Source organism: Thalassophryne amazonica, chromosome 3, assembly GCF_902500255.1.
Source record: "Thalassophryne amazonica chromosome 3, fThaAma1.1, whole genome shotgun sequence".
NCBI lineage: Eukaryota > Metazoa > Chordata > Actinopteri > Batrachoidiformes > Batrachoididae > Thalassophryne > Thalassophryne amazonica.
Genome location: NC_047105.1, coordinates 122962553 through 122986030, shown reverse-complemented (window position 1 = coordinate 122986030; position 23478 = coordinate 122962553). Strand labels below are relative to the sequence as shown.

Genomic DNA, 23478 nt, shown 5'->3' with positions numbered 1-23478 from the left:
TTGGCTACTCCACGCCTGCCCCCCTACCTGCTCCCAGCCCTCCACATGTCTCCAGCAGTCAGCCCTCCAGTCCCTCTGACCCCCCACCTTCTAGCCCCGGTCACCTCCACTGCACCCCGGACCTCGTCCCTCCTCCCCCGCAAGTGTATTCAGCACCAGCCCACCTCAACTCACACCTCAGCTCCCCCTCCCCCCTCACTGTAACTCCAACCGAGGTGAGAGGCCAGCTCCTGCGGCTGAAGCAGAGGCAAGCAGCAGGACCTGATGGGATACCCCCAAGGCTGCTGAGGACCTGTGCAGATGAGCTCTGTGAGGTCCTCAGCCACATCTTCAACATGAGCCTCAGACTGGGGGTGGTCCCCACCCTGTGGAAGACCTCCTGTGTGGTCCCGGTTCCCAAAACACCGCACGCCAAGGAACCGGCCTACTACAGACCAGTTGCCCTGACCTCCACCTCATGAAGACCATGGAACGGCTGTCTCACCTCCGCACTGTGGTGAGCGACACCCTGGACCCACTGCAGTTCGCCTACAGGCCCAACATCAGGGTAGATGACGCTGTCATCTACCTACTGCAGCGAGTGCTCACCCACCTGGAGACCAGTGGGAGCACTGTGAGAGTCATGTTCTTTGATTTCTCCAGCGCTTTCAACACCATCAGACACCTCGCCACCTGGACCATCAACTACCTCACTGACCGCCCGCAGTATGTGCGGCTGCGCGACTGTCAGTCTGAGGTGGTAAGGTGCAGCACCAGCGCCCCCCAGAGCACCGTCCTCTCACCTTTCCTCTTCACCCTCTACACCTCGGACTTCACCTACAACACAGACAGCTGCCACCTCCAGAAGTTCTCTGACAACTCCTCCATTGTGGGTCATGTGTCTGAGGGGAACAAACTGGAGTACCGGTCGGTCATCACAGACTTTGTGGAATGGTGTGAGTGCAACCACTTCTGTCTCAACACCAGTAAGACGAAGAAGATGGTGATCGACTTCAAGAGGAAACCACCACCTCACCCACTGGTGAACATCCAGGGGGAGGATATAAAGACTGTGGACAGTTTCAAATACCCGGGTGTTCACCTCAACAGTAAACTGGACTGGACTCATAACACCGACGCCCTGTACAAAAAAGGCCAGAGTCACCTCCACCTCCTGAGGAGAGGAAACTGAGATCCTTTGGAGTGAGCAGGCCTCTGCTTAAGACCTTCTATGACTCTGTTGTAGCATCAGCTCTCCTCTATGCTGTTGTCTGTTGGCCCCCGGGCAGCACAGAGTGGGAGAGAAAGAGACTGAACAAGCTGGTCAGAAAGTCCAGCTCTGTCCTAGGCTGTCCTCTGGACTCTCTGGAGGAGGTGGCTGAGAGGAGAGTGTTAATCAAATTCAAATCCATCATGAACAACTCCTCTCACCCTCTGCACCGGACTGTAGTGGAGCTGACCAGCTCGTTCAGTGACAGACTGAGGCACCCTCAGTGCAAGAAGGAACAATACCGCAGGTCGTTCCTCCCTGCTGCTGTCAGACTGTACAATAACACTGTGAAATAACCACATTCAATAATATGTCCACAAATCATGTGGAATAACAACTCGTTTACAAATCCCTGCACTAATGTCACCTTACCACACCTAAACTCCATTTCACATATTGTAAAGAAGATGCTCCTATCTCCTTTTCAATCCCAATCATGTTTATATATATGCATATGTATATGTGTATGTGTATATATATATATATATATATATATATATATATATATATATATATATATATATATATATATATATATATACAGTGAGGAAAATAAGTATTTGAACACCCTATGATTTTGCAAGTTCTCCCACTTAGAAATCATGGAGGGGTCTGAAATTTCCATCTTAGGTGCACGTCCACTGTGAGAGACACAATCTAAAAAAAATAAATAAATAAAAAAAAAATTCCAAAAACACAATGTATGATTTTTTTAATAATTTATTTGTATGTTACTGCTGCAAATAAGTATTTGAACACCTGTGAAAATCAATGTTAATATTTGGTACAGTAGCCTTTGTTTGCAATTACAGAGGTCAAATGTTTCCTGTAGTTTTTCACCAGGTTTGCACACAGTGCAGCAGGGATTTTGGTCCACTCCTCCATACAGATCTTCTCCAAATCTTTCAGGTTTGGAGTTTCAGCTCCCTCCAAAGATTTTCTATTGAGTTCAGGTCTGGAGACTGGCCAGGCAACTCCAGGACCTTGAAATGCTTCTTACAGAGCCCTCCTTAGTTGCCCTGGCTGTGTGTTTGGGGTCATCGTCATGCTGGAAGACCCAGCCATGACCCATCTTCAATGCTCTTACTGAGGGAAGGAGGTTGTTTGCCAAAATCCCGCAATACATGACCCCATCCATCCTCCCTTCAATACGGTGCAGTCGTCCTGTCCGCTTTGCAGATGAGCACCCCCAGAGTATGATGTTGTCACCCCCATGCGTCACGGTTGGGATGGCTTTCTTGGGGTTGTTCTCATCCTCTAAACATGGTAAGTGGAGTTGATTCCAAAAAGCTCTATTCTGGTCTCATCTGACCACATGACCTTCTCCCATGCCTCCTCTGGATCATCCAGATGGTCACTGGTGAACTTCAAACAGGCCTAGACATGTGCTAGCTTGAGAAGGGGGACCTTGCTGCCCTGCAGGATTTTAAACCATGACAGCATCATGTGTTACTAATGTAATCTTTGTGACTGTGGTCCCAGCTCTCTTCAGGTCATTGACCAGGTCCTCCTGTGTAGTTCTGAGCTTTCTCAGAATCATCCTTAGCCCACAAAGTGAGATCTTGCATGGAATTCCAGACCAAGGGAGATTGACAGTCATCTTGTGTTTCTTCCACTTTCTAATAAATAATCATAACAGTTGTTGTCTTCTACCAAGCTGCTTGCCTGTTGTCCTGTAGTCCATCCCAGCCTTGTGCAGGTCTACAGTTTTGTCTGTGGTGTCCTTAGACAGCTCGTTGTGCTTGGCTTTGGTGGACAGGTTGGAGCGTGATTGATTGAGTGTGTGAACAGGTGTCTTTTATACAGGTAACAAGATCAAACAGGTGCAATTAATACGGCTAAAGAGTGCAGAATAAGAGGGCTTCTTAAAGAAAAATTCACAGGTCTGTGAGAGCCAAAATTCTTGTTGGTTGGTAGGTGTTCAAATACTTATTTGCAGCAGTAACATACAAATAAATTATTAAAAAAATCATACATTGTGATTTCTGGATTTTTTTTTTTTTTTTTAGATTATGTCTCTCACAGTGGACATGCACCTAAGATGAAAATTTCAGACCCCTCCATGATTTCTAAGTGGGAGAACTTGCAAAATCGCAGGGTGTTCAAATACTTATTTTCCTCACTGTACATATGCATGCATGTGTGTGTGTGTGTATATATATATATATATATATATATACCTCATATCCTCTGTCTTGTACTGTTACAAGTATTATTATTGCTTATCCTTGCACACGCTGTTTGATGAACATTTTCCTCTACTTGCACCCACCTTGTGTGTTTTTTAAGAGCTGATGTAACATGTGAATTTCTCCTCTGTGAGATCAATAAACTTTATGTTTATCTTTATCTTTATTAATATAACCATAATTCATACTGGGACATTTGTCATTTTTGGCCATTTTTGTTGCAGATGACAACGAATGCCTGTAATTTGTATACTCAATTCATGCTCAATTAATCGTCTCCGCAGTGGGACCGGGCCCTTAGACAAGATTATGTGACTTCTTTCATTAATCTAGACTTTCTTTCATTGGGGAAAAAAAAGACTGTGGCTTTGAATGGATTCACATGAATTTACACAAGAATGTAAATGAGTTTTTATTAATGTAGATTTTTTTCATGGGAAAAAGACACTGGATTTACAGGAATTTACACAAGAATATGTGGCTTTTTTACTATAAGGTATGTTATTGATATTTTACCACAATTTTCAAAATATTCTACAAGCTTTACCTGTGGTTTTTGAAATGTTGTAACAGTCTTTTCAGTCTTCATAAATTTCATGTAGTTTAATTGTTCTGAGTTAATGTATAATTTGGTTTACAATTTAAAGGAAAATCATTCCAGGCCCTAGTTCCTCATCATATTTTGTTATTTCAACATGATCATTGACAGTGCAAATGAAAGGTTGAATACAGGGTCATTTAAATGTTTTGAGCTAATTTTGAGACTTTTTGTTCCAGGAGATGGTGAAAATGTATCATTAGATAAAAAATTTATTTGGTTTCTGGGATCCCACATGGCCCAAGACCCCAGCTCCTGGGGGCCTATGCCCCCCAGACCCCCTGCAAATTTTCCTCGGATTTTACAGTTTTCATTTCACAGCCCTGAAACCAGAAGTGAGGGTCCACGGTCTGACACGGAAGTAAACCGGAGCTGACATTGCTGTGACCGGGTCCTCATGGCAGATGAAGCGAATGGCACATGTGACCATTCAAAATGTCAGCGCCCATGGTTTCTTAGAGGTCCTCATGGTGGATGATGCTGATGGCCTATTGGATTTCTTTTTTTGGCCTCACTCAGTGTTTGGTATAAACACATAAATGAAGCTATTTTATACAGATCTGCCACTGATGTCATGGCACAACTTTACTTTGATTGGCTGTCACCCCTCCACTCAAAAAAAGCAAGAGAATGAAAGAGAATGTGACATTTGAACCTCTGAAAATACCTCTTAAAATAGGTCAAGATTAACCATCTTTGAACATGTCCAAGGTCTGTGTCCCAAGAAAGTTCCCTGTGAATTTGAAGACTTTGGCAGTAATAGGACTGGACTTATGCTGAGCATGGAGAGACAGACTGACACAAAGCCTTTGCAATACCCGTTGGCCATATTTGATTGCCTCGGGTAATAAAAGAGGAAAATATGGGCTAATGGCCATACGAAATGTATTGAATATATACAGGGTTTAATGTCATCAATTTCCCTGGGAGACGTCACTGAGATAGTCAAACAATTTTGCAGTGGCAAAGCCCCAGGGGTTGATGAGATCCATCCAGAAATGCTGAAGGCTCTGGTTTTTGAAGAAATATGTATTTGAAGGTGATAAATGCCACTTTTGACCGATTCAAATTCATCACGGAAACTGTCAACATTAAACCAAGAATTGCCCCGGATTGCACATATTGCACCAAACTGAATGAACTCGAAACAATCTAAAAAGTGTTATCCCTGAATTCCATCATGGCCCATGCATCTAGCTATGTATTGTATTGTTTTATAAGGGAGTGACACACATGCCAACCTGATGTGACTGCCTGCTTACTTTTCTTTATCAAGTTCAAGCTTTATGGAGTCATACATTGTTTTCATTGATGGCTTGTTTCCCTTCATTTTTCAAATTGACCCCAATTTGACAGTACAGCAGCACATTAGCTGTTAAACATCCTGTGTTGTTATTTGATACACAAACTTATTTTTTCAGCTGTTAAACATACTAAACCTGATTAATGATCATGCCTACAAATGTGCAACTTTGTAGCACAAAGACTGATAATACAGTACTCTCAGTGTAATCGCCACAATACATTTTACACTAGAAATGACTTATGGTCTAACCAACTCACAGTTATTATAATTGATTTAGTGCAAATTCATTGTTTTTTCCCCCTTTTTTTTTTGCTACTGTACAGTTTACAGGACAGTTCTCCAGAATCTCACACTCAATCGCATTTTCAACCGCTTACTTCAATTAAGGGTCACAGGGAGCTGGAGCCTATCCCAGCAGTCATAGGACATGAGGCGGGGTACATGCTGGACAGGACACCAGTCTGTCCCAGGGCCAGTTTTCTATATTAATGTTATGTGATATGAAACAGGCAATATTAAGCTCAATATATAGTTGGATGTTGGTATTTTTTTTGTGTGTGTGTTATACAGTGCATCTAGAAAGAGTGCTTCACTTTTTCCACATTTTTTTATGTTACAGCCTTATTTCAAAAAGGAATAAATTCATTTTTCCCTCAAAATTCTACACAGAATTCCACATAACTACAATGTAAAAAAAAAGTTTATTTTTTATTTTTTTTTTATGATTTTTGCAGATTTGTAAAAAAAATAAAATAAAATAAAAAAACAAAAACAAAACTAAGAAATCCCATCTCTGTGACCCTTAATTGGAGTAAATGGTTGAAGCTGAGTGAGTGAGTGAGGAGTCACACGTACGTAAGTATTCACAGCCTTTGTCATGAAGCTCAAAACTGAGCTCAGGTGCATCTTGTTTCCACTGATTATCCTTGAGATGTTTCTACAACTTAATTGGAGTCCAGATGGGTCAGTTGATTGGACATGATTTAGAAAGGCCCACACCTGTCTACATATAAGGTCCCACAGTTCACAGTGCATGTCAGAGCACAAACCAAGGATGAAGTCAAAGGACCTCTGAGACAGGATTATCTTGAGGCACAAATCTGAGGAAGGGTACACAAACATTTCTGCTGCTTTGAAGGTCCCAATGAGCACAGTGGCCTCCATCATCCATAAATATAAGATGTTCGGATCCACCACGACTCTTCCTAGAGCTGGCCGCCCGTCTAAACTGAGCAATCAGGGGATAAGGGCCTTAGTCAGGGAGGTGACTGAGAGCCCGATGGTCACTCTGTCAGAGTTCCAGCATTCCTCTGTGGAGAGAAGAGAACCTTCCAGAAGGACAACCATCTCTGCAGTAATCCACCAATCAGGCCTGTATGGTATAGTGACCAGACGGACGCCACTCCTTAGTAAAAGGCACGTGGCAGCGACCTGGAGTTTGCCAAAAGGCATATGAGGAAATCTCAGACCATGTGAAACAAAATTCTCTGGTCTGATGAGACAAATAATGAACTTTTTGGCATCATGTTTGGAGGAAACTAGGCACCTTCCCTACAGTGAAGCATGGTGGTGGCAGCATCATACTGTGGGGATGTTTTGTCAGCAGCAGGAACTGGGAGACTAGTCAGGATTGAGGGAAAGAGGAATGCAGCAATGTACAGAGACATCCTGGATGAAAACCTGCTCCAGAGTGCACTTGACCTCAGACTGGGGTTCATCTTTCAGCAGGACAATGACCCTGAGCACACAGCCAAGATATCAAAGGATAAAGGAGTGGCTTCAGGACAACCCTGTGAATGTCCTTGAGTGGCCCAGCCAGAGCCCAGACCAGAAACCAATTGGACATCTCTGGAGAGATCTGAAAATGGCTGTGCACCGATGCTCCCCATCCAAACTGATGGAGCCTGAGAGGTGCTGTAAAGAGGAATGGGTAAAACTGTTCGAAGATAGGTGTGCCAAGTTTGTGGCATTATATTCAAGAAGAAGTGAGGCTGTAATTGCTACCAAAGGTGCATCAATAAATTATTGAGCAAAGGGTGTGAATATTTATGTACATATATGAGTGATTCTTTAACTACGGGCACTATTGGCGTTGTAAATGTAATTTCCACCACACCATTGCCTTACAATATAAAGCGCCTTGGGGCAACTGTTTGTTGTGATTTGGCGCTATATACATGTGCTCTGATGTCACTGTTTATCGCCATAGAAACTACCCAAACAATCTTTCATACAAACTGCTTAAAGGGACATTACAGTGTTGTGGTGGAAATTACGGCAATAGTGTGGGACAACTACATTTTGTTTAAAAAAATCACAACAGTTGTATGACATTGAATACCCCAATTATGTTTTGATTATTTTACTGATATTTTATTCAGAGATATTTTAAAACATTAGAAAAAACGTTTCTTTACCATTCATTTTTATCATTGAAGATCAAAAGTCTGGGTGTGGGAAAAGCACAAAACGGCAATATTTGCATATAATGATGCTGAAAAAAGGTGAAAAAGTCATCATAGACTACTAGAACAAATTTCTTAACACACTTTCATTGTAAAGATAACTATAAAAGTGTGAAATTTCCCCTTTTTTTCTGTTTTTCATACAATATGATCAAAGGACATAATAAGTGCCCGTAGTCTAAGAATCACCCATATGTGATTTCTTCATTTTTTACTTTTAATAAATTTGCAAACATTCAAAAAAAAAACTTTTTTCATATTGTCATTATGGGGTGTTGTGAGCAGAATTTTGTGGGAAAAAAATGCATTTACTCCACTTTGGAATAATGCTGTAACATAACAAATTGTGGAAAAAGTAAAGCGCTGTGAATACTTTCTGGATGCACTGTTGCTCTTGATCAGCGCATATTTTACTGTGAACTTTTGCTTGATGACATTTACATTGGAATTAGGTAAATACTGTAAGAAATAAGGTATATTTGTGTGTGCGCGTGTGTCTGTGTGCTGTCCCACATTTTTAACGGAACAAAAGTAATTGGTTAATAGTCTACTGAGCTGTTTCTCCATCAGGTGTGTGTTATTGCGTTGGTCTTTCAATGACAAATCCACAGAAAACTGATTTAGAGTTGATTTAAAGTGTTATGACCTTTATGTACTCATATTAATATTTGCTTCAAACTCAAATATGACGTGATTGAGAAAAATCCAAAAAAGGGTTTGTCAATGTCCAAATAGTTAGTCAAATCCCCAAATTAGATCGTAGGTGGAAAACACACTGTTCACAAATCATCAATTAGGAAGCAGCATACAGTAGTGTCACAAACAAACGTGTCAACAAAAGAAAAACATGAAATACAAACTGTGAGCTTTGTCATAAAAGATCTCTTTTGTATATGTTCCAACCACATTACTAGATATGGTGCTACGAAACAGTTTATTCTTCCATTGTGCACTACAAAGTGTAGACGTGTTATGTAGCAAAAACAGAAGTATCAAGAAAGAGCCAGCTCCTCCATTGTACACGTGTCCCTATATGTGTGTGTGTGTTTGTGTGTGTGTGTGTGTGTGTGTGTGTGTGTGTGTGTGTGTGTGTGTGTGTAGGTGACAGTTTTCAAAGCCCAGCACAGGGTAGCCTTATCTGATACATTACAAAGTCAGAGACACATCCGAGGATCAAATGTGGAACTGCCGCACTACAGACACTCCTCTTCCTTCACATAGAGAATCTCATGGGCCGGGCTGGGAACCTGAGACACACAAGCACAAAAGACGGGTGAAAAATCCCATTTTACTGTGGGTGCTCAAAGACAGCATTTTTTTTTTTATTGTTTCCTTGTGAAAATGGGACTAATATAGTGTTATTGAGCATATCCCTGGACTTTGCATCAACTGGATGCTTTTGCTTTTGTAGCATCTTCACATGATTCTACTGTAAAGGATAAGTTAATTTTTTTAACAACCCCAGTCGTATGACAAGCTCTTTTTGAAAAATGATCTTACACCCCTATTCCACAATGCACCATTGTACTACGATCACCCACAATCAAAAAAAAAAAAAAAGAAAAAAAAAAAATGGAATGAAATAGCTTAATCTGGTTTTCCTCCTAACAAGCTGACTTATAAAGTGCAGAACTGGCAACTGGCTGGCTTATAAAATGCACACTTGGCAACTAGGTGGCTTATAAAATGCAAATGGCAATCTGCCCAAAAACAAAAGGAAGAAGCTGCACTCTCAGCCATACATGATCGACTTGTTCAACTTTTAATAAAAACCGCAACAAATGCTGCTTTGGCTTCAATATTTTCCCCAGTGGTGCATGAACAAACAAGTTTGAAGCTGTAGTCACTACGAATACCTCATTTAAAGACATTCAGTCATGAGTGAAGCCACTAAAACTATGAATACCTAGAGGTTAGCATGTACTATCAATTATTTTGAGAATCAGGATGAAATTAGTAAACAGTTCAAAAATTGGATGCCAATTTCAAATCTGGTTTTGATGATGGCCACAACTACTATGTATACCAAGTTTGTTTGAGAGTTACAAACATGGACCAAGAAGTTACTATGATGCTTCAAAATGTGCCCCAAATTGCTAATAAAGAATAAATGGGAAGGAACAGTGCTCTGTGGAATAGGCCTATTTACTTCAATTTCAATTACATTTATTCCATATTATATAGCACCAAATCACAACAAAGGTACCTCAACTCCCTCTGATGATACTGAGGAAGAAACCTCAAGCAGACCAGATTCAGAGGTCTGACCCACTGCTTAGGCCATTCTAACAGTTACAAATTTTTTAGAAAGCTGAAGAGACAGAAAACAGGGATTCAGAAGATCTGCTGCATCAGCCTCAGGCATGGCATCTCGCAGCCAGTCCAGCATCCCATTGTCCACGGATGCCACTCCCACACATTTCCCTCCACACCTTCTTGTCAAGAGTCTGGCAGCAGCGTTTTGAACCAAAACAGCGATGTGCTGCAGTGATCCCTAATGTGAGCAGCTGATAAGAAGATAGACAGCACATCTGAGACTGGAAAAGAACAACCAACCAAAACACAGGTGATACCCACAGGTGATTGCAATCTTGATTTTGTACAAAAGCAGTAACCTGAGAGGTTGGGTCTTTGAAGAACAAAGATGGGCAGAGGATTTCCAGATTGTCACCAAATGCATGAGAACATTATTGAAATATTTAAAAACAATGTTCCTCAAAGAAAGATGGGAAGGGATTTGCAAGTTGCTCCCCTGTTGGTGCATAATGTCATTAAAATATTCAAGGAATATGGAGTTATCCAGACTATTATCAGTAACACGTCCAAAAGCCAGGGTCTGTGACGAAATGGGGTTGTGTCAAAGTGTATTGAGATTTTAGAGCAACATATGCTGCTTTCATGATAACATTTTCCAGAAACACTGATGCATTATTCAACAGGACAATGCAAAACTATATTTTGAAAACATTACAAAGATATGGCTGTGGAATAAGTAGGTACAGATGCTGGAATGGCCTGCTTGCAGTCCTGATCTGCCAACAGCAGAGAATGTGTGGAGAATTTTGAAATGAAAAATGTTAAGATGTATTTGTAGGAACAACATAACACTAGAAAAAGAAGATAACACTAGAAATGCTTCATCCCATCCCTTGTGTCCTCAATGCCAAAACATCTTTGTGACAAGGATGGGCAACATTACAAAGTGGTACATGCTTTATTGTCGCATTGTCTTCTGGAATGGGTTGCAGGTCTAAAATGCAGCAATCTATGTACTAAGAGAGAACTGTGTGTGTGTGTGTGTATGGCCCTCTCCTGTCCAAATGGCACCTCAGAATTGAGCCAAAATTGGCACACATATACTCTAACACAGTGGTGTTAGAGTATATGTGGTGGCGCTCCCCCACCACATACGAGGTCTATTAGAAAAGTAAAAGTAAGTCCCTTCGGCTGCTCCCTTGTTTGCACTTGGGGTCGCCACAGCAAATCCAAGGTGGATCTGCATGTTGAATTGGCACGAGTTTTATGCCAGATGCCCTTCCTGACGCAACTCCACATTACATGGAGAAATGTGGCAGGGGTGGGATTTGAACCCGGAACCTTCTGAACTGAAACCAAGCGCATTAACCACTTGGCCACCACCCCCTGAGGTCTATTAGAAAAGTATCCGACCTTATTATTTTTTTCAAAAACCATATGGATTTGAGTCACGTGTCATTGCGTCAGACAAGCTTGAACCCTCGTGCGCATGTGTGAGTTTTTCCACGCCTGTCGGTTGCGTCATTCGCCTGTGAGCAGGCTTGAGTGAGGAGTGGTCCACCCCCTCGGCGGATTTTAATTGTCAGGAAATGGCAGAATGATTTGGGCTTTTTTTCCCTATCAGAATTTTTTCAGAAACTGTTAGAGACTGGCACCTGGAAACCATTCGAAAAATTTATCTGGCTTTCGGTGAATATTTTACGGGCTTCACAGAGAATAAGGACTGTTACTACAGTTTTAAGGACGGCTTTAAGGACACTCGGTGCGCCGCGCTCCTTGCCGCCATCGAGAGCCACAAACCACCGGATCATTTCTAAATGGATGGCTCTGTGGAGCCGGACCGTCGTGTGCACTTTCTCTGGTTATCACAAGAGCTGGACATCAACCATTTTCCGGCAGATTTCACTTTTAACAAGAGATTTTGTCATGGAAAGCCGAGCGGAGGCTTCGCGCGTCACGACCGATTTGCTGATGGAGCGAGACAAAGGAACACATCCGTTTTGGTCTCACAGGACGGCTTTGAGATGGCGTTCAAACAACCAAATACCCAGCCCACAAGGCCCAGGGCCATAACACCCCCCTCACAAAAAGGGGACCCATCAGGGACCTTTACAAACCCCATATAAAAATTTTAACTCATGAAAGGAGTCAAACCACAGAATATTTGAACAGTGTGCCAATCTAATGTACCTCGAGAAGGTGGACAATGTGTGAACCAGGTCACAACATTGTCGTAGACGTTTGGACCACAGAGGTATCCAGGCACCTAAAACACTAGAAGTTTAGATAGAGATCTCGTGGCAAACAGGCACAACAGAGCAGAACACCTGGTCACCAATCTTCACAGGTGTCTGCCAGGCAAAGTTGTTCAATGCGCCCGAGACAACGCATCCGCCACCACATTATCACAGCCTTTAATATGTCGTATTTCAAGGCAATAAGATTGAAGCAATAGGGCCCAACGCATTAAACGTTGGTTGGGAGACTGCAGACTGCTGAGGAAGGTCAGCAGGTTATGATCGATAAAAACAGTTACCGGACCACATCCGACATAAACACTAAAATGCTGTAAAGACCAAATCAAAGCAAGTGTTTCTTTTTCATTAACGGAATAGTTCCTTTGATGACGATTGAATTTTCTTGAAAAGAAACAAACTGGTCTATTCACCCCCCCATCATCTGCCTGCAACAGGACAGTGCCTGCACCAACCAAACTTGCATCGACCTCCAACTGAAATGCCCTGTCCCACCTAGGAGCAGCCAAAACAGGTGCATTTGAAAGTAATGCCTTGACATGCTCAAATGCTTTCTGGCATAGATTGGTCCACACAAATTTTACCTTTCCTCGGTCAGGGGCGCTACCACAGTAGAAAAAGTTTTACAGAAACACCTGTAATAGCCCACCATCCCCAAAAACCACATCAGCTCCTTTTTTGTAGTGGGTAAAGGAAATTGATCAATGGCCTGGACTTTAGCCTGCACAGGCCTCACAGTGCCCTGGCCAACCACACGACCCAGGTATACCACCGTGCCTTTAGCAAACTCACATTTAGCCAGGTTCACAGTTAGATTGGCCTGAGCCAAGCGGTCAAACACAGCTCCAAGCCGCTCCAAATGCTCCTGCCAACTATTTGCGAAAACAACCAGGTCATCCAGGTACACAGCACAGCCTTCCAAGTCCCGCACAACTAAATTCATAAGGCGCTGAAATGACGCTGGTGCATTTCTCAAACCAAACAGCATGACGTTGTACGAATATAGGCCACTAGGGGTTATAAAACAAGAAATCTGCTTGGCCCTTTCTGTCAGGGGGATCCTGCCAATACCCCTTTAACAAGTCCAGCTTGGTCACAAAGCTCGCTCCACCCACTTGGTCCACACAGTCCTCCATTCATGGCAAAGGAAAGGAGTCAGGTTTTGTGACTGCATTTACTTTATGAAAGTCAGTGCAAAAACGTGGACTCCCATCAGACTTAGGGACCAGAAGGCAAGGAGAAGCCCAGCTAGAATCAGAAGGCACCGCAATATCATTCTCAATCATATACCCCACTTCTGCCTCAAGATGATTGCGTTTTTCAGGATGTACTCTGTAAAATCTTTGCCTTATAGGCTTAGGATATCCAACATCAATGTCGTGCTTTCACCAAGTGGTGCGTGATATCACCAAAAATACAAGGAAAGCTGTGAATTAACTGGACCAACTGATCTCTTTGCCATGGCTCCAAGTGGCCCAAAAAACTTTCCAACCTTTCCAAAGACTGTATTTTTCAACCGACCAGTTACAATAGCATCATCCGGACCAGGAAGATTGTCAACATCCAGCTCTGCCACAACTAGAGATCCTGATGGAACAGACATACAGACAGTATGAGCTACAGAATTCAAAACTGAGTCAGCCTCACGAGCAACATAAGGTCTCAACAGATTAACATGAAACAGTTTCGTGCGTGACCTACGGTCAGGTGTAGAAATTAAATAGTTCAAATCTGACAGCTTCTTTAGCACAGAATAAGGACCACAATACTTGGCCTGAAAAGGAGATGTAACCAACAGCATCAAGGCCAGCACTTGATCACCAGGAAATAACTCCCTATGCTCTGTCTTAGAGTCATAGCGCCTTTTCATTTTAAACTGCACTCCCGCAAGCTTTTTCTTAGCAGTTTCCTGAGCCAAATATAGTCTATATCGGAAACCATTCACAAAATCCAATAAATTACTGGGAGGGTCAGAATCTCTCCAACCATCCTGTAACAACGCCAGGGGACCACGGACCCTATGGCCAAATACCAGGTCATTAGGGCTAAACCCTATGCTTTCCTGGACCACCTCTCGAGCAGCCAGCAACATCCATGGTATGGCCTCTTCCCAATCACCCTGCATTTGGACACAAAAAGAGCGCAACATGGCCTTTAGAGTCTGGTGAAATCGTTCAAGCGCGCCCTGACTCTGCGCATGACAAGCAGAAGAAAGATTGTGTGTCACATTTAGTTGTTTAAGGACCTGTGCAAACAATTTCGAACAAAAGTTTGATCCCCTGTCAGATTGTAGCACACGTGGGACACCAAAAACAGAAAAAAACTGAGACAATGCATGGACTACAGATTTTGCAGTAATGGTACGAAGAGGATACACAGCTGGATACCGAGTGCACAGACACATCACAGTCAACAAGTAACGGGCCCCGGACTTAGACGGTGGCAGTGGGCCTACACAATCTATTAACAAATGTTCAAATGGTTGTCCTATAGCTGGAATTGGACACAGTGGAGCTGGTTTCAAAGACTGATTGGGCTTACAAGTCAACTGACACGTGTGACATGATTTTATGTACGCGGACACATCGCTTTTTAAACAAGGCCAAAAGAAATACCTCATAACACGGTCATAAGTTTTCCTGACCCCCAAATGTCCAGAGTGATCATAAGAGATCTGTAAAACCACAGGCCAAAATTTAAAAGGAACAACCACTTGATACACAGGATCACCAATAAACTCATCTAACTGAGGTGTCCATTTTCTCATCAACACATCATTGTGCACAAAGTAGCCATGAGACTTGTTCCTAACCTCCACTGCAGAACAAACCTCCTCCCACAAAGCTGCCAAAGTGTTGTCTTCCTTTTGCTCCTTTACCAAATCACTGCAAGAAATAGACCAGGGAGCCACAGGCACAGTCAAATCATTTTTAGAGTCATCATCAGAACACTTATCTCTCTGCGTCCTTGAACGGGTTACCACACAGGCACCGAACACATCTGGAAACTGCACTTCATTCTCATCAGGCGTACTACGCAGCACAGGAACATCAGTCACCTTCACAGGTGGAGGGACATCCACCCACACCCGGCTACCTGCAATGTCATTACCCAAAATCATGTCCACCCCGTCCACAGGTAAGGCTGGAAGTACCCCAACAGCCACCTCACCCTGGAAAAGATCACAATGAAGCATCATGTTATGCTGTGGCACACTCAAAACATTCATGCTCATCCCCATAACAGGAATGTCTGAGCCAACAGAATTTTTATTTGAGAATGGCAAAGCAGAAGCCACAATAAAAGAGTCAAAAGCGCACCTGCTCTTCACTGTCCACCAGGGACACAAAACCATCAGTAATAAATGGCAAATATGACTCCAACTCAGACTTAACAGTAACTTTTGCCACTTCCTGCCCCTTCACAACAGATGCAGTGCACATGACAGGCTTAGCACTACCAGTACCCTGTTTAAGATGAGACTTCAGTGCATAACAGTCACTTTTCCAGTGTCTGCGCTTGTGACAATAATTACAAACTTGTTCAGACTCCCGTGAAAACCTTCCATTTCTAGACTCGAAATCAGGCCTTTCTGAAAAACCTCCATGTGGACCCGAGCAACCCAAACTACTCCCAGATGAATGAGTCAGATAATAATCATCAGCAAGCGCCGCAGCCTCCGCCACAGACTTAACTCCACGCTCAACAGTGTAAGTTGCAATACGCTCAGAAACAGAATTTTTAAACTGTTCCAACAAAATTAAATCACGGAGACCTTCAAAAGTGGTGACATTAGCCGAGGAGCACCAACTGTCAAAATGAGTACACAGATCCCGCATAAACTCCAAATGAGACTTTTCACCACGTTTCCACCCCCGAAAACGCTGTCTATACGCCTCAGGCACTAACTCATAGGCTTTAAGTACAGCAGATTTAACAGTACTATACTCCACACAATCAGCAGTATTCAAAGCAGAAAAAGCCTGTTGATCTTTACCAGTCAGAACACACTGTAACAACAACATGCGTGTAGAATCTGACCAACCACGAGTCTCAGCTAAACGCTCAAACAAAGAAAAAAACGTTTCTGGGTCTTTTTCATTAAATTTTGGAACCAATCTCAAATCACCCAAATCATCCGATGTAACTCCCGCATGCACACCCAGAGGGCGCTCCACACCATCCAGCTTACCTTCAACAATAAGCTGAAGTTTCCACCTCTCCACCTCAATTTTAGCCATTTACAACTCCTGACGCCATCTTTCAGATTCCTGCTCAGCTTCCAATTTCAACAAAAGCAATTCCTTCTGCTGTTCAAAAGATAAACCAGAGGCACTCATCCCAACAGAGACAAGTCCCAACTGCACCAAGTCCAACAATACCAGGCTTTAAAACACCAGTCTCAAACAACTTGGACTTCAAATTACCTTTAATATATTCTTTAGTTCTCTGAGTTGTACCAACTTCAACCTTATAATGTGCTGCCAACATTAAAAGTTGCTTTTTTGTACAAACATCCAAGCCATTTTCACAATGCGACTCAATAAAATCTTCAACAACTTCATCCATGGCGAAACTCCACAAGAGACCAAACAGAAGCTTAAGTGAGAATCTGTCTAATGCACACCACCGGCTTTAACGATAGCCAACCAAAGACGAGGACGCCCTCGCTAAACTACCTACCCACCAACTTACAAACTCAACCCTAGTCTTCGTGAGGCGTAGGGGTGGGTTTTTAAGCACTTATAACCCAGTGGCACGCTACAGGCGACCAGCACACTGGCAACCACACGAAACCAAGGAAATGCACCCGAGCCGAAGTAGGGAAAGGGAAAAAAAGTGGAAGCTCCACCCGCCGTACCTCCACACTAAAAAAACTCCGTGGTGAAACCCCTATTGGGAAACGCCGCTACAACCTACAAGGGGACACCCGTCTAAACTTAACACCAGTGCACATCAGAGGATTCACAATTACCTTCCAAGTCTCCACAAAATAATGCATTGCATCCCAAAACCATGGAAAACATGCTCCCTCAAGCTGCACAAACAACGCAACCGAACTTGACTTCCGGCACGTCTCCAAAAAGCGCAAACTAACCAAATAAGGAAAATGACGTCATGGGCTTCCCCCAACACACGCCAATCAAAATGCACAGATAACTCAAACAAGGCCAAAAGCCGACAAAATACAAGAGCTATCCAATACGCACAAGCGCCCAGTCCAACACCGTAATCCACAACAGAAACACGGTTAAGACAAAATTACTTAAACTACATCATGTTACTAAACCTAAAAATGGATGAGCCCCCAATTTGGTATGACCGGCTCAACGCCATAACAAAAATGGAGACCATGCTGGAGTAACATGCATAAAATAAGAATTTATTTAACAAAAAACAAAGATGAGGTGTGGATGTCAGCATCAGTGGTGAAGGCAGGTGTTTGGATGTATTGTACATGTATGTGTGCGAAGATGTGTGATATGTGAAATTAAAAAGCAAACTCAAAGGTGCATGTCAAAGGACCCAGAGCCCGGCAGCAGCACGTCAGGACCCGAAGCAGCAGAGAGGGAGAACTAAGCAGAAGAACAGGCGGAGCTTTATAGTGCGTCCTCCGGAAATGAGCACCCTGCAGACAAAGAAGAGGGCAAAACAAACAACCAAATACCCATCCCACAAGGCCCAGGGCTGTAACAACATTGAGACAGACGTGCAGAGGAATTCCGCGCGTCGCGGCGGTGCCGCATGGCGCAAAGCAACGCCGTGATGAAGCCTCACTGGACATGTTCTGGCATGTCCAGGCACATCCACAATTTCTCGGATAATCACTCGATGGAAAAACCACCGACAGCTGTCTGAACGCCATCTCAAAGCCGTCCTGTGAGACCAAAGCGGAGGTGTTCCTTTGTCTCGCTCCATCAGCAAATCTGTCGTGGCGCGCGAAGCCTCCGCTCGGCTTTCCATGACAAAATCTCTTGTTAAAAGTGAAATCTGCTGGAAAATGGTTCTCTGTGAAGCCCGTAAAAATTTTCACCGAAAGCCAAATGGTTTCCAGGTGCCAGTCTCTAACAGTTACTGAAAAAATTCTGATGGAAAAAAAGCCTAAATCATTCCGCCATTTCCTGACAATTAAAATCCGCCGAGGGGGTGGACCACTCCTCACTCAAAGCCTGCTCACAGGCGAATGACGCAACCGACAGGCGTGGAAAAACTCACGCATGCGCACGAGGGTTCAAGCTTGTCTGACGCAATCACACGTGATTCAAATCCATATGGTTTTTGAAAAAAATAATAAGGTCGGATACTTTTCTAATAGACCTCGTATACTCATCACATATGTGGTGCCAGAGTTCCACCACATGTGGTGGAACGAGGGGGCACGAGGGATGGGTAGCATGAACTAGTTCTTTTTGAGAATCGTTAAGAAATTATTCAATCTACCGACATTAACAGACTTTTTGCTTAATGATTTTCTTATTTGTCCTTCAGAGTGGCCATTGTTTTTGAGGGTGTTTGTCGAGAAAATTATCTTTTTTCTACGTTGGTTGCAGACCCTGCAGCGAGTTATTAATCAACTGCTTCTGTAACAGCTCTGCTTTGAAGCTTGAACCAACGAAGCAGTGCTCTGAGCCACTGCTTCATTGATTCTTTGCTTTGCTGCTTTTCAAAAGTCAAGTCCCCTTCTTAACCTGGTCCGAATTATTAACTTTAAAGCGAATTGCCGCTTTAAATGAAATGACACCTTTTTCCAAACTTTGTAAAACAGACAACAAACTCCAACAGACTAAAACATTTTTTTTTCCTCCCAAAATGAGACATATTGCTTTCTTTATGAATTACATTGATGTTGACGTGCAGCGCAGCCGGCTGAGCTCAGCTCAGAGGTATGGAGTTAGATTTGTTCCATTAATGTCTGAAAGGAAATGCTTTTGAGAAAAACTACAGATTTTGTTTATTTCTATTTATGTCCAGAGATCAAGGATCCAGTGACCAATTTCATTATTTACTTTAAGACTCAATAAAATGTTGTTGACATAGAAATCCTATAAAGCCTACTTTTAGTGCACAGAAAATTCACAAGAGGTATTGATAAGGGAATCGATAAGGAATTGGATCGATAAATGGAATCGATAATGACATCGATATTGATAAAAATCTTATCAATACCCATCCCTTATTATTTATGTTAAAATGTGTTAGTTATGTGAAAGATGTTTAAAAAAAACACAGAGATGTTTAAATGTTTAAAAAACAATGTTCAAAATGTGACAAAAGGTAAAAATAGAAGAACAGAACATTCTTTAAAAAACATGCTTAAAATTTCAAATGTTTGAAAAGGGTGTAAAGAATAGAAAGTTCTTTAAAAACATGTTTAAGATGTTTAAAATGTGTAAATGCATAGACACTTCTTTAAAACACACAGATACTTTTAAAATGTGTTTAAGATGTGTAAAAGAATAAAAAGAAACACACGAAGATGTGGAATTGCATGTATGTTAGAGGTTGGCGATACCGGGAATTTTGGTATTGATCTGATACCAAGTAAATACAGACCCAATATCAGCGATATTGATACCGATACTGATACTTTTTCATATTTAAGTTTCATAGATCCAAAGGATCTAAAAGACCGAGGATAAAAGTTTGCCAAACACTGTACGTAACAACAAAATACTTTATCACAATCAACATTTTTGTTTTAAAAAATATCACTCAACACAACTTAAAATCTCCTGAGGTAGAGGTCTGACAAACCACAATACAAGGGTGCACTACTCTGTGTTGTGTGACACAGCGCAGCGGTGCTCTTTCAGACAGAGAGCAGACTTTGATGAATCTGCGTGTGCAGCACTCAGTGCGTGTCGGAGAGGAAAAAAGCTTGCGTATCGATCTTTTTGCATGAGGATTGTTCAATATCAATACCAGCGTTGGTATCAATATTATCGATATTAGGATCGATCCGCCCACATCTAGTGTATGTGTGTCGTGGGTGGTGGGGGGGCACAGCTGTTCATTTGTTCTCTGAGGGGGAGCTCACTCTCACACACTTTGAAAACCCCTGCTTTAACATACAGGGAGTAACAGAGGCTATTAAATACTTTAGTAGTAGCAGGAGTAGTAACTATAGCTGTCTCTTCTTGAGGCAGCTTTAGTTCGGCCCAAACAGTTTCTTCGGAATCTGTGATAGGTGGAAGGAAATACCTTTGTAATCAGCTCGTCAACATATATTACAAAATGAAATGATGTTCATGAGAAAAAGCAAACAAACATGAAATATCTTTGGTTCATACTGTCTGCAATGAAAGACAGGTAAAACAAACAAACAAAAACAATAAGAATAGCAGTGTTCTTTTTTAATATGCATTTTTCATATGGTCCCAACTTTTTGTGATTTGGGTTGTAGATGCGTGCAAACCCAGTCATAACATTTGAACTTCATGCAGGTGGCAAAGGGTAACCAATGGAGCTCAGTAAGAAGTGGCCTTTAGCAATGTTCTAACAAAATATTAAAACAACTTTTACTATCACAAAGACTAAGAAAAACTCTAAGGCACTCTCTACTGCAAGTGGTTAAAAGCCTGTTATTTTCATTGCTGCTCTGCTTGAAACTCACATTTAATAACTTGCAGATTGTCCACATGGGGGAGCTGTTGCTATTCATAATTACAGTCACAATTTCATTGACAGTGCTGTAATTTTACTGCCTGTGGCACCTGTTTGCATTCACTGTCACACCTTCAGCAAACGCAAAACACACTGCAGAATGTTTAACCGCCACGACGTGAAGCACAGTGAAATGCAACTGTTTGCTTAGTCCTCTGAAAATTAATACAAAGTGTTACTTTATATGGCATCAAACACTGAAATGTCAGCCTATTTGTGCAAAATTTTAAAAATGATGTTCTTTAACTTCAAAAGCACAACAAATCTCAGTAATATTAATATATTTATAAACATTTAAATTTGATGTGCCATGCACACTTTCTAATTGCTTCTTTCAGTTGAAGTCAAAAGATATTCAGCAGCATGGAAATATTCGTCATGTTCTGATCAGGTCAGCATACACTGACACCATGCAGCGCCACATATACTAAACAACAGAATCTTTACCTGTATTACCTGTATACCTCTTTACTTGTATTAACTGCACCTGTTTGAACTTGTTACCTGTATAAAAGACACCTGTTCACACACTCAATCACTCACACTCCAACCTGTCCACCATAGCTGAGACCAAAGAGCTGTCTAAAGACACCAGGGACAAAACTGTAGACCTGCACAAGGCTGGGATGGACTACAGGGCAACAGGCAAGCAGCTTGGTAGAAGACAACAACTGTTATGATTATTTATTAGAAAGTGGAAGAAACACAAGATGACTGTCAATCTCCCTCAGTCTGGGATTCCATGCAAGATCTCACTTTGTGGGGTAAGGATGATTCTGAGAAAGCTCAGAACTACACAGGAGGACCTGGTCAATGACCTGAAGAGAGCTGGGACCACAGTCACAAAGATTACATTAGTAACACATGATGCTGTCATGGTTTAAAATCCTGCAGGGCAGCAAGGTCCCCCTGCTCAAGCCAGCACATGTCCAGGCCCATTTGAAGTTCACCAGTGACCATCTGGATGATCCAGAGGAGGCATGGGAGAAGGTCATGTGGTCAGATGAGACCAGAATAGAGCTTTTTGGAATCAAATCAAATGGAATCAAATCTTTGGAGGGAGCTGAAACTCCAAACCTGAAAGATATAGAGAAGATCTGTATGGAGGAGTGGACCAAAATCCCTGCTGCAGTGTGTGCAAACCTGGTGAAAAACTACAGGAAACGTTTGACCTCTGTAATTGCAAACAAAGGCTACTGTACCAAATATTAACATTGATTTTCACAGGGGTTCAAATACTTATTTGCAGCAGTAACATACAAATAAATTATTAAAAAAAAATATCATACATTGTGATTTCCGGGTTTTTTTTAGATTATGTCTCTCACAGTGGACATGCACCTAAGATGAAAATTTCAGACCCCTCCATGATTTCTAAGTGGGAGAACTTGCAAAATCGCAGGGTGTTCAAATACTTATTTTCCTCACTGTAGGTGTGGCTTAGGTCACTGATTGGTAGGGGTGGGAGAAAAAAATCGATTGACATAAGTATTGCAGTTTTTTTGTTTTATGATTTTTAAATTGATTTTTTAACAAAAATATTGATATTTTTCTAGGCAGCTGGTCTGCTCTGTGTCAGCCTGATCCAGTCAGATCTCAGAAGCTAAGCAGTGCAGGATCTGGTTAGTACTTGGATGGGAGACCTCTTTGGAACACCAGCGGGTGTGTGTGTTTCTCCAGGTAACACTGGAGTTGCGTCAGGAAGGGCATCCGGTGTAAAACTTGTACCAAATATTAGAACGGATCTGGCTGTATCCGCTGTGGCGACCCCGAACAAAAGAACGGGAGCAGCCAAATGGTCAACAACAACATTTATATTTTTCTAAATTTGAATGCTTCATTTTAGACTGTTTATCAGCTGGGTTTGTAAAAGTTTTCTCCAGCAGAGGGCGAAATGCTTTTCTTTAACTCTCTACCTGGGCAAAGTGACGTCACATCCGTTTGCAGGGTGGAAAAAAATTAATTGAAAGTAGAGAATGACGGACAACTCGCTACATGGTGTGGGGATAAAACCCCCACCATCACATTTTAAATCTTAAGTGTGGGCACATTTTGGATTTTTTGCTTCGAAGGGAAAAGCAGAACTGGACATGTTGAAAGCTATTTGTAAAATCTGTAATGCACACATTGCGTACTGCAGAAATATGACAACCCTCAATGCCCACCTAGCAAGGCACCATCCTGAAATAAATACAGAGCTTCCAGCTAAATGTCCTGCAGCAGCAAGCCAGCAGACACTGAAAGCAGCATTTTCCAAACTACCCAGCAGTTCTGAAAAAGCGAATCACATAATCAATCTTTATTTGCAAAGACCTGCAGCCTTATAGTGTTGTGGAAAATACAGGTTTTAGGAACATGCTACAAAGGCTGGAGCCGAGGTACGTGATACCTTCCAGAAAGGCTCACATTTGAGTTTTCAGGTGTTCTGTTTGTGAAATGTATTTTTTTTTACAGCACTGACTGAGCAGAACAGTTCAATAAGCTGCTAAATAAATA

At 42.1% G+C, this 23478-nt stretch overlaps 1 protein-coding gene across 2 annotated transcripts in view; it reads right to left on the bottom strand.

Annotated features, from left to right (window-relative positions):
* Positions 1 to 8980: 8980 nt before the first annotated feature.
* klhdc8a (kelch domain containing 8A) overlaps positions 8981 to 23478 on the bottom strand; it is a 91938-nt gene continuing 77440 nt past the window's right edge. For both annotated transcript variants that reach the window (XM_034167400.1, XM_034167401.1), the window contains one exon: positions 8981 to 9054. In XM_034167400.1, coding sequence (XP_034023291.1) covers positions 9001 to 9054 — 54 coding nt within the window. In that variant the 3' untranslated portion in view covers positions 8981 to 9000. The remainder of the gene's footprint in view (positions 9055 to 23478) is intronic.